The following is a 12,896-nucleotide window of genomic DNA, read 5'->3' as shown; positions in this document are numbered from 1 at the left end:
GTGTAATCCTTGGTTGTTATAAATTCTAGCATCATGCAACATCCCACTACAGCAGCCAAGGATAGAGCTGAAAGTTATGAGATGAAGCGTCAAAAATGACATCTATATTCATCCAACTGTTTGTTGAGAGGAGGGACTATACTGCGGCACTAACAGAAACAGAGAACATTCTGTCCCCTCCAGCTCCAAAACCACTGTTAGCAGAGCTACAACTAAAACAGAAGCAGTAAATTCTACAAAGAATTCTCATCTTTTTTTCATGGGAATACAAAATGTACTTTCTGAGGAAAAGGCATATAAGCCAGACTCAGTGGATGTAACTGCTACGCTTACCCTGCTAACACAAGGTGCTAAACAGTGTGCATCAAAATCTTAAAGAATTTGAGCAACTACCTTCCTCCAAAGCCGGAGATGACACTGTAACTCACTTCCTGCAGATTGAATCAAAGCAGTATCTCACTATTTTCAGGAAAGCAGTGTCTGTACTTGGAGTAGTTTGCAGCCAAAGTGATGAAGAATTCCAACTTCTTACTGAGACTAGATTGATACCAGTGATGCAAAATGTTGTTTGGATCTTTGCCATGATTTCTTCTATGAGAATTTAGATGTAGTGATCTGTGTATTTCGCAGACTGTAGCATTTCAACTTAATGTATTTAGGAATGAAAGTGGAAGCAATAACTGGTTTTGTTTTCTTCAAAGTGTAATACCTTTTGGTATAAATCATTACAGCTATGTTCATATAGTACCACTGGTTGCTTGGCAATATCTGCTAACAGTTTAGGGTTAATGCTGTTGTTTGGAGTAGGATCTTCTCCAGATCCTAGTCAGGATCTGGCTGAAATAATTATTATATTTTTGTCTTTAATGTACCAAAATAGCTGTGCTCTTCTGTTAGAAAAGGTTGGGTTTAAAAAAAAAAAATTAAAAAACTTTTGAAGGTAAGTACTCAGAAGCTTGATAAAATTATTCTGACCGGAAGACCAAACTTCATCAAAACAACAGTTAATTTACAATGTAATTTTCCTCAGCGTGTATATAATGTATTTGCTGTACGCGTATATAGAGATAGGTTTTCACCCCTTACTTACGTCAAAGGAAAGGAAAAGCCCTGATGAAGTCTATGAGGACTAAGTGTAGCAGAAATAGTTTCTCTGGAGAATAATTAGGTATTAAAATAACATGAATTATATAAATAAAATCCATTATTTTCAACTAGACATGGTGAAAAGTGTAATCAACTTTTCTGCAGTATTTGGAAAGGGAAGATAGATTATAGCTGAGATTCAAGGTTTAATAATTGCTATAGGGAAGAATAAGTGCAGAACCCTTGAGAGAATAATATTCAGCACTGCTATTGAAAGAAAAGTTGTTGCTTTTTTACTAAAGTGTGGATTTTTTTATTTTAATGACAATATTTTCGCGTGAGGCTTTCTGACTCAACAGGTCATGGTTTCATTTTACCAAAACGTTAAGTAATATTAAGCAGATGAAATAATAGCCAACAATATTAACAAGATTCTTTGGAAAGAAAGAATCCTGCTTTGAAGTTAATGGATAGGTAGAAATGCCACTGAACCATCTTTTTAGGTCTTAAAATAGAATAGTGTAATGCCACCAAAAAGCAGATATTTAATAAAATGTGGGTAAAAAGAGTTTAAATTATTGCACTGGAAACAAAAAACAGTAAAGAAGTGAAATGTTAAACGTAGAAATTAATTCCGTTGTGAAATATGCTGTAGATGTTTTGATCTTGTTAAGTTTTACAGTTAGTTTTTGGATATGTTTAGAGTACTTAAGAAAACGTAGGAGGATGAGAGGAGCACAGATTAGTAATTTGTTTACATGTCTAGTAGAACGGTATATCTTCTGTGAAGGTAGGTATATTTCATCTCTTTTTTTAAGCATGCCACAAAATGATAACCTGGAGACGCCTCCAATCAAATTTTATTCAGCAGAAAGATAACAATGTTTTGCTAGAGAAGAACAGGTTTACCTTTCTGTGGGAAGATTAAGGCCTTTTTACCCTCTGTGTTATTGTCATATCTCTTTCCTTTTACGAGACAAAACTTTGGAAGGTATTCTTCCCACCCCTTGCCCTGGCTTCACTTTCTTCATTTCTCTTGAAGCTTCGGTTGACAACTATAAGAATGGAGGGGAAAATAGCAGTTATTTAGATCTCATTGAACCTGCCACTTATACCAAGATATGAAGCAGCCAGCACTCAGCTGGTTGGTAACGTTATTTATTGTTACTAAGGAAAAAGTTAAGGATGTGTAGTCCTACAAAGGAGTGTCTGTGTCCCTCACAGGTGTACCTATTGGCATAACAGACACTTGGCAGACTTCCCTCCCCCCCAGTTAAATGATAGCTTTCCAGTCAAGCTCAGAATTATAGTTGAAATATGAAGTTAAGCTCATACTGAAATAATTATTAGATTTCAAAAATACCTCCGTCAAACACATTTTGGGAATTCCATTTGTGTTTAGGGGTGTGGGGCGTGGAGTTTAAACTCTGATTCAATTTTTTTCTGAAGAAGTTTTTTTTTTTTTTAATTGATTCTGGGCCAGTGTCAAATTTCTGCCACTTGTATCTCCATGTCAGCTGTGTAAATTATATGTGAGAAGTTCCAAAACAAGTCAAGTTGTAGTGATTCTATTATTGCAGCATGTACGCCACATGTGTCAGTAGCATACTACTGCCTACAGAGGTCCAGGAAACAAGTATTTTAGGTGGTACTTCCCAGACTTTTTGGGAAGTTATGGGAAGATCAAGTTTTTCTATACTAGATAATAGTTTATATAAGTTTATGTATCAATATATTTGTAATCATTAATCCTCTAAAAGAATGTTAAGTAACTTGCCTTACTGTTTTGGCAGCTATTCAGGATTTTCTTTGGAGGAGTCTACATTCATTTAACCTGCTAATTATAGATTCTAATTAATTTTTTTTTCTCAGAATAACTAGTCTAAGGAAAGAACACAGATTGTTTAATTCAAGTATATTGAATGCCTGCCTTTCTGTAGTCAACGTTTAGTTGATGTTCTGTGTTAAGAAAGTACCTCTGACTAGATGCCTGAAAGCGATTTTCGTTCTGTTTAGAGGTACTGTTAGTAATCTGGTTAAAGTTGTATTAAACATAAGCAGTGATTGGTGATATCTAGCTGGTTAATACTGTCTATTTTAACATTTCTAAAACGTATTTTTAATTTAGCTAATGTAACAGTTCAATTTCCTGATGTAGTATAAATTTTATGGTTAGTATTCTCATTACTGTTTGTTATGTCAAGAAGTATGAGAACAAATCCATTTTTTATTATAGTCAGAAAGACCTACAGTTAGAGCCAAATTAAGGGACATTGTTTCAGAAGCTAAATTTGATGAACTAATTATAGGATCTGTATTTGTTCTCCTCTGTCCCATTTTTATCTTTATTTCATGTATCTGCAGTCATCCAATTAAATATAGCTATTTAACAACAGACTGATATAATGGTATCACCAGACTCAGGGGTAGGACTGGTTAGTAATGCACAGGAGACTTCTGTAGTTTTTAAAAACAGTCCAATACATACATTCCACACAGAGAAAAACGATGGAGAACGATTTTGTATGTTTTGTTCACTGTGTACAGCATGTTACTAAACAATGTTTTAGTGTGCTTAGGGATATTTCCTATGAAAATGCATCTCTTCAGGCGATCAGTAATATGCTAGACCTCAATTATGTTATCTTAGAAGGAAATTTCTTGCTCAGAATATATATATTTATTTGTGTATTTATAATACGTTTTAATACAAAAATATACACATACATATATATGTTTGTAGACACGTAGACATTTACTTAAACATATTCCATAGGTTACTGTTCAATAAAGGAAGTGCTCTCTGTAGATTAACTGGCTCACTTTGCTATACTAAGGCAATAGATTGGGAAGCAGGAGATCAAGGCAGAAGTTTGACCTAGCATCTTACCCCGAAATAGTGATGCTACTGTATGAGTAAGTGTTGTGGATTAGGCCGCTCCAGCAACTAAACCGCCCCCTCCACAGTCATTGACTCACCCTCTCCCAGCCCCAGGAATGAGGGAGAGAATTAAAGGATAAATGGGATACCCGTGGGTTGAGATAAGAACAATTTAATACAGATGATTTAATACACAGTGTAGATGCTCACCACCCCCTCATATGCAAAGCCCGTCTCGTCCCGAAGCTGCAATCCCGGACGAACGTGAGGCACCGCAATAGAGAGGGGCTGAGAGAGAGAGAGACAGTGCTCTGAGAGTGGGAGTACTGGGAGAGAGAGGGGAAAAAAAGGCAGTAGAGCAAAAGCGCAGCAAGCGCAAAAGAGTAAAAGCGGCGAAAGAGCCAAAGCGCAAAAGCCCTTCTGTCCGGCTGCCCCTCACTTTTATACTGGGCATGACGCTGCGTGATATGGAATGCTAATTGGCCAGTTTGGCCCTCAATCTTAAGTTCCACCACAAATCACAAGGGGAATCGCGTCCCCCTTGTCCCAGCTATACTCTCCCCTTATCCCGCCGTGTTTCTGCACTCCGGCACACTGAAAAGTCCTTGGAGTTTCACGTCCAACCACAAACACCAGCTTGCTATCAGCATTCTTCTCAGAGCGAGCCTCTGAGTAAAACCAAAACATGGAGCTCTTCTAGCTGTTAAAAAGAAGAGCTAACTGTCCCAGCTAAAGCCAGGACAGTATGTACACATTAATATAAAATTAAGTAAGATAGATACAGATTCTTCCCATGAGCATTAGGGGGAATAAGAAAAATATTTTCTTCCCAAACAAAATCCCTTTGCTCTACCATTTCCCACAGTGCTCCTCATTGCTTCGTATTTAAAACATTTGGAAGTTATTCGTACGTTTCTTTTGTTATCACAGCATTTGTTACTAATTAGATCTGAGAGCTTCTATTCCAGTCTTTTTTTTTTCCTAATTTGCTTTTATTTTTCCAAGCACAAAGCTGAATTCTTTAAAGAATAAAATTGCATATTGACTGATCGATTATATTATTAAGAATTACTTCATATATATCATTTGCAAAAAATCTCTCAGCAGTGTTCTGTGAAACAAGTATTATGGTATGTTTAATCTTATAAGATGCTTTAGAGGCACAAGTCTTATAATATTTTTTGAATATCTATTTAATGGTAATGGTGGTTTGTGTGGTTTGTTTTTTTATTTTCCAATTGAATACAGTATTATATATTTACAGCTCTTATTTTGATGCTAAATTTTAATAGATAATTTCTACACCGCTTTAGGTATTTGTTTTGGACAGAGTGGGGACAGACTCCTTGCATAGGGAAGGCCCACTTAGATGGGTCTGAGAAGGTTGTTCTCGTGAGCCTGGGGATTTCATGGCCTAATGGGATTTCCATCGACTATGAGGTTAGTTCCTCTGTCTTCTAGTATCTGTTAAATTGTATAGTATTTGTTATGTTTCATTAAAGTCAGCTGGTCTTCCACTTTGATGTGATCTTAATAACTCTTAATTAAATACTTGGACAAGACTGTTGACATTTCCTTTAAAATTAATCTTTAGGAAAATAAATTATATTGGTGTGATGCTCGTACCGACAAGATAGAAAGAATTGACCTTGAGAGTGGAGGGAATCGGGAGATTGTGCTGTCAGGGAGCAATGTGGATATGTTTTCAGTCGCGGTGTTTGGAGCTTACATCTACTGGTCTGACAGGTAATTTATTTTTCATAAGTATTTTAAGTCTCAAAATGTTATTCTAGTGCCAGGTGCTTCACCTTTGTAGCATTAGCCATTCCTTAGCAAGGTCACAGAATGGATCGCATTGCCAAAGAAAGGGCTTTTCTGATGCTGAAAGCTAAAGCATATCAGTGTCATGGATCAGAACAGGCTTCTTCACCTTCTGTTAGGTGAGCTCTCCACTGCCCTTCAGTCATTTGTTTGGTGTTAGTTGAGGATTGTTGATGAGACATCTTCAACTTTTTTGGCAGAGCTCATGCAAATGGCTCTATTAGAAGAGGCCACAAGAATGAGGCCACGGATGCTGTGACCATGAGGACTGGCCTTGGAATAAACCTGAAGGAAGTGAAAGTCTTTAATAGAGCACGAGAGAAAGGTTGGCTGTTCTTAAGGATGCTATTAATTGTTTTAATATCATCTGCTACTTTCTGTGTATATTAAAGCATACCAAAAGTTAAACAATCACTAATTTTATCTCCACTTTTTACTTTTGAAGTATTTTTTTTCAGCTAAAATTAATGAACTAAAGAAAAATATAGTATGAATTTTACTAAAATTCTTCTGAGTATTTTAAGGAGAAAATCTAAAACCAAAGCACTTCCTGTCATTCCAGATTTAGTGGGGTTTGGGTTTTGTTGGTTTTTATTAAAAAAAAAACAAAACAAAACCAACAGCCTTAGGAATCATAGGGGCCTTTGAACTGCGCTTTAAAGAGCAGTAATCTCGGGCAGTCTCAGATTTCTGTTGGGAAGCAAACCAGAATTTTTTTTCAGAGCTAGAAATTCCCAGCCTCTGTGTCTCAAATATTTATTTCCTGAAATTACTTGGGTTTGAGTCTCAGTTTTGTCATGTGGGAAGAGACCTTATAAATAATTGGATTTCATTTATATTAAATTTGTTTAGCGAATTCAAGAGTCAAAAGTTATTATATACTCTCTGTGATTTATGATATCAATGGTTAGATTTTATTCTCCACTACCTAAGAATAATCTTGCTTTTAGCCGTCTTTTTTCTCCTAAAATTCTGGGTTTACAGAGAGAGATATTGAAAAACTTGTTTCAGTGAGCAAAGGTGGTTAGAAGTCTACCAAAAATGATGATTTCTTCACAACAAACTGCTGCCAGGCCATCCAGACAAAATTTTCTATAAAGATATTCAAAAAAAGAGAGAAAAAATGTTACTGTAATTAATACAAGATAAAACTTTTAATACAAATGTACCTCTGATGTTGGTAGTGCTCAAAAGTTACTGCAGCAACAGCATTACATATCCAAAAATCCTTTTTATTTTATATACATCTTTCCTAAATAACTGCATTAAATGACGTGTAAAATAAATCTGCCTTTTCAAGGAAAACATTTAACAATCAATAAGAAATACTCTTGTCTTTTTTTTTCAAGGGAATTTTAAATAGTTTTCAAAAAAAACCAACTGTGAAAGTGTATGAATATTATTTTTACTACAAATTTCTGCATGTAATTTCAGAGTACTCTGGGCATCATATTTTGTGGATTAGAAAAAAAATCCACACAAATTTATTGTTTCTTTTAACTAGGCTGGAAATAGTTAATGTCTGCTTGCTTGGAAGGGCTTCATGTTACAGAATTAGGAAATAGAGCGATGGGATAAAACAATGCTTCTTTACATGTAATGATTTTTATTGATGGCTTTAAAGACTTGATCGCATTAGGAATAGGAGAAACGGTTACTGAGGCTAAAAATCTTTTGTTGTTAGTTTGAAAAACATAACTGGATGATTTTTTAATACATTTTTCAAATTTTACTAGGGTACAAATGGTTAATGTCTTTGGGAGGGGCTGTCAGTGAGCCAGGAGGACAAAAGGGAAAAAACAGGTGAAAAATGTTTTTGGAATGTTTTTCTATATCACACTATTATATATATTTAAGTTCATTGAAGGAGAAATAGTAAATGCTGTTAAAAAAAAAAAAATGTAATTAGCCAGCTTCCTGACCTTTTATTAACACACAAAAAACCTAAACCCCCCAAACAAACACAAAAGAACTCAAAACACAGGAAAAAGAACCCCAAACAAAACCCAACCACCTGTGCTGATTGTGATTAATGTTTTTTTTTCAAACACCTGTTTTACCCTTTCTGATGAGCCAGTCCTGCAGTGCTATTCCCAAGCTGATCCCATCCTTCAGGGCTATTTTACGTGTGTGCGAGGACATGCCCTAACTACACCCGTTTCAAAATTGGGCGTTTTTGTAAGATATTTACAGTTGGTGAACTGTAGAAGCATTGACTTTTTCAAAAAGAGATTTTAGAAGCTTGAGGATATGTTTCGTGTTTTTTTCCTTTCTCTTCTCAACCTCTCATCCTTCCAAACAGATATTAACTTTTCTAGCCTAATGAAACTTTAAAAGAATCTTTAAAATAAACCAAATGTAAAAATGTATACAACTAAATCCCCAAATGTTTTTACATAACTATAGAGGAATGAGTCTTAGTTAATTTTGCCTAGGAACACAAAATTCAGTGTTTTTAATTTTAATAGCAAGTTGACTCTCGTCTCCCTTTTTTTTTTTCTTAAAAGTATCTTCAGCTTGCAATGTAGCAGTTAGAAAATACAGTCAACTGTACTTTCAGACACACATATTCCCCGACAATTATTATGATTTTCTACTTGAAAACAGTCTATTTAAAATGTTTTCTTCTCCCTCACTGTGTGGAAAACTTTCAGAAATGAGAAAATGACTATACTGAAAGAGCTGACTTGTTATATGGAAAGTGCTGTCAGAAACAGATACTAAATTATCTAAACTAACTATAATACTAATTCATACTCCAAAAAAAGACAATGGAAAATAGCTCCTAATTATTGACAATTACTGTAATTTTAAATATTACTTGCAATAAGTGTAGTTTAATTCACTGAAGTTAGTAATTTGACAATGATTTCTTAATGGTGTGCATTTGTCAGGGAGTAAGTTTTAAAAGTCAGGTTTTAAAGAAAGAATAAAATATTAGGAAATGTCTTTATTAAAAGCAGGGAACTGAATTGACACAGTTTTGTACCCGTCAATATAGATGTTTTCATTTTGATAGAAAGTGTCTGAAAACGGTTCTGTATTCTGTTGGTATCTAAATTTGACTTTACTTCCAGTAACAGGTGTTTTAAAAAAAATAAAATAAATATTTCAAAGCACTTGAAACACTAAATCTTCAGCTGATTGTGGAGGAATTAACCCATTTTATGTTAATGAAACATATCTTGTGAATTGGAAAGAGCATTAATTATGATTGCTCATTAATTGTATTCTTTACAATTGTCTTTAGGTCGTGGTTAAAGTAACATTCTTTACTTTTTTTGGCCTTTGTTTTACTCATGAATATTGTAGAAACAGTTTTAAGAGAAGAATTCTTAGAATACATAAATTTATGTTTAAGTTAGCTAAATGTAATATTATAACTGATAGATTTTATTTTTTTTTTTAATAGGTACGAATGTTTGTGCAAAGAACGATGGTGGATGTCATCAACTTTGCCTTTATCGGGGAAACGCGCGGAGAACCTGTGCCTGTGCACATGGCTATCTTGCAGAAGATGGAATTACTTGCCTGAGACATGAAGGTTACCTGTTGTACTCAGGAAGGACAATATTAAAAAGTATACATCTTTCAGATGAAACCAACCTGAATTCACCAGTAAGGCCGTATGAAAATCCAGAGTACTTCAAAAATGTGATCGCTCTTGCTTTTGACTACAGTCTGAAGGGAAAAGGTACAAATCGCATATTCTTCAGTGATGCACACTTTGGAAATATACAAGTTATTAAAGACAACTGGGATGGCAGAAAAGTGCTAATTGAAAGTAAGTAAGAAAAAATATTTCCCAAAATACATATTTTATTTCAATGAACTTTATTAAGTGAAAAGTTGATAATTACTTCACTTTATAAACAATGTCAATAATGTTTTATCGTACTTAAGTATATAACACAATTATTATTTATCCCTATAAGGTATATTTAAACATTATCTTTAAAATTATAACTTCAAAGTAAGTTAATTTATAACAGTCTCATGATGCGTGAAGCATATTACTTGAAAAGAGAACTAATAACAACGAGCCTTAATTTATATTACTGTGATTTTAAGCAGCTTTACTGTTGAAACAAAACCTCATTGTGCAATGCTTGGAAATGAAAGTCCCCTTACCCCACAAACCTATGGGTGGTTTATTTCTCTGTGATTCTAGTTAGCAGGGGTGAAGTACTGTAAGATACCTCTGCTGACATAACCATTCCTCAGGATGAAATCTTAGGATCCTGGTCGGTCTCCCCAGCTGACACACCCTTCTTGTACTGAGCCCAAGTGACTTGTGCTCAATGATAATTGGAGGCAAATTCCAACCTGCAAAATTGTCTGGTTTTATTAGAGGCTTCTTCAGTAGCTTTACATGTCTGCTATGCCTTCATTCACCATACTAGTAGAAGTTGTATGACACACTTTTTTTAGCCTCTGAATACTTGAAGCCTGACACTGCTGTCAAGGAATTGATGCCAATATCATTAGCAAAATCTTCAGGACAAGACCAAAAACATATTTTGCAGCTGAGACCTCAATAAAATCTTCTGGGGATGTGGCACTGAAATCTTTATCAATGAAGTCTAACATAACTTCAATACAAGGTGTACGTAAAAAGTTATCATGGTTTGCCATGGTAAAATTAGAATTCAAGAAAAATCTGAATGCAGATGTGTAAAAAATGTTTCTTTAATACTAAACACTCAAAAATCCATGCTACAAAAATCTAAATTCTAAAGGCTTCTGCTGTCTTTCATTTCTGTTCCAATTTAATTATTCTCAAATATGCAATAAACCTTACTGATCTGTAGTCAGTTATCAGATGCATATATTTATTGTTTCTTCTCTTCCTTGACGTTTTTGAGTACTGTCTGGTTTTTTTGGAGGCTGCATTTCCTTTTGGTAACTGTTTTCCAGAATGCCTGAAGTGTCGTGTGGTTTTTGCTCCTTATGGATAATTTCCATCTGAATTTCTGATGTCATATGTATGTTGCCTATGACCTTGCTTCATTTAGCTATTGGTTTGGGTCAGTTTGATAACAAGACCAAAGAAAGTGATTAGGAAAAATGGAAGTACGTTTGACTTGGAAAGTATCGTCCTTTGTTGTTGCATGTTAATGGGAATATTTTTATAAAAGAAAGAAGTTAAATAGCTGCAAACTGACAAAATAGTATTCTACAACTGCCATTGGATAATTGTATCATTAGGAACCTGTGCACTGTGCTTCTTGGAAAGTATTTGCGGTCATGAAAACTTACCAGTAATGAAAGGAAAAGCATTTTTCAAATGTGACACAAGGCCTTTTTTTTTAACTTTGAGTGTTTATGTGTGCATATTTTAGAGGAATTAGTGACATCTGTAGTAAGATATGTAAAAGAGAAACTAAACAACGTTGTCAGGATGTTCTCGTCACTCCTAGGAAGGCACACAAACATAGGGATTCAGAGTTGATGGTAGCAATACAAGAGACATAAACAGCTGGTGACATACAAGCACTTTTTTAACTCTGGTGTTATAGAATAAGATAAAAAGCATTACATGAAAAGCCACTGGAAAATTTTATGTTTAAAACAGAAAAAGAGAAGAAAGAATTACTGGTGAAGCACCGATGCGGATACAAATTGGTTTTTTTATAAGAACAATAAAATATTCCTCGTTACATCGTAATAGGTTGTTGTACAAGAGCTAAAGATATTCCATAAAGCGTAGTTGAGAATTATACTTTTAAGAAATTGTTAGGAAATGTATCTACTTATAACTTGAATATGCCTGATTTCATTTTTCATTAGCAGAGTCAGCATTCTGAATAATTGAATGTCAGATGAAATTTTTTATCCTTGCAAAAAAAATTACTGTATATGCTTGGGATGTATTTGTGAACAATGATGTTTGTTTTCTATAAATGCTTCAGTTGTTTTTTCATTGCAAATGAGAAGGGATATCACATCCCAGTCTATGGTAGTTTCTTGTTCTCTGTCATGTGTTTTAAACCCCTTTTCTTTGTCATTCATTTTAAACTGCTTTTTTTGTACTACATAGCCTTCCTTTCCACAGTCTGCATGTGATTTTTCTCTTACTGTAAACAGGAAACAGTCCATGAGGCTGTTTGATAAATGGAAATATTTGACTAACAGTGATATCTATAAAGGAAAAAGCAGTGGTAAGACTGGCTGACACCAATGATTCCATTCACTGGAAGATGTAAAATTCAGAAATTTTCTTATTTCTATGTTAACTATATGTGATTACACAAAAATTATTAGATGGAATCCAGCTGAAATATTTTTAGTACTAATATTTCATTGTAGGATTAAAAAATAACATCTTTGACATTCATTTTGCCATTTTTTTCATCCAAAAGTATTTATATGCATCTGTAGCAAGTTTTACTTTATTAAGAAGAGATTCAAAACCACATTGGAAATATCTAGTGTGGTTCCAACAATTCTACAATGCATTTCTACTTCATTAAGTTGAAGTCTGCAAATCATGCAAACCTTTACTTGGTATTTGACTCAAATAAAGAAAATGGAGTATGTTATATACAAGATCCTATTGTCCCAGATTTTTAGTTCACTGAATGTAGATCTGCTTGTAAAGAATCCATTAGCTGATGGATTTCTACCTCACTGAAATCAGATATGCCACTCAAATCTAATACATTCGTGAACTTTTGTGCGCACTAAAAACAGAGTTAAGATACATAAAGAGCCCTTTATTAAACAGGTTTCCAGTTCACTAAAAACAGATTTACAACTCACGAGCAACCCATTATCTAATATGTTTTTAGCTCACTGAGAACAGATTTACTACCCAGAAACAACCCATTATCTAACATGTTTCCAGTTCACTGAAAACAGATTTACAACCCATACACAAGCTATTATCTAACATAGTTCCAACTCACTGAATATTGATTTAGAATTCATAAACAACCCATTATCTGACAAATTTTCACCTCACTGAACAGATTTGCAACTCATAAACAACCCATTAGCTAACACATTTTCGGCTCAGGGAAAGTAGATTTACAGCATATAAACAACTTTATCTAACTTGTTCCAGTTCACTAAAAACAGATTCAAAACTCGCCAAGAACCCAGTACC

General features: G+C 34.4%; 1 protein-coding gene across 1 annotated transcript in view; it reads left to right on the top strand.

Moving 5' to 3' along the window:
* LRP1B (LDL receptor related protein 1B) overlaps window positions 1-12,896 on the top strand; it is a 583,373-nt gene that overhangs the window by 396,215 nt on the left and 174,262 nt on the right. Inside the window, exons 38-41 of the mRNA XM_086616175.1 lie at window positions 5,281-5,407; window positions 5,562-5,713; window positions 5,989-6,113; window positions 9,201-9,572. Of these exons, the coding sequence (XP_086472301.1) occupies window positions 5,281-5,407; window positions 5,562-5,713; window positions 5,989-6,113; window positions 9,201-9,572 (776 nt within the window). The remainder of the gene's footprint in view (window positions 1-5,280; window positions 5,408-5,561; window positions 5,714-5,988; window positions 6,114-9,200; window positions 9,573-12,896) is intronic.

This window comes from Tauraco erythrolophus, chromosome 8, assembly GCF_009769465.1.
Source record: "Tauraco erythrolophus isolate bTauEry1 chromosome 8, bTauEry1.pri, whole genome shotgun sequence".
NCBI lineage: Eukaryota > Metazoa > Chordata > Aves > Musophagiformes > Musophagidae > Tauraco > Tauraco erythrolophus.
The sequence above is the reverse complement of the archived record's forward strand: the minus strand, read 5'-3'. Positions and strand labels throughout refer to the sequence as shown.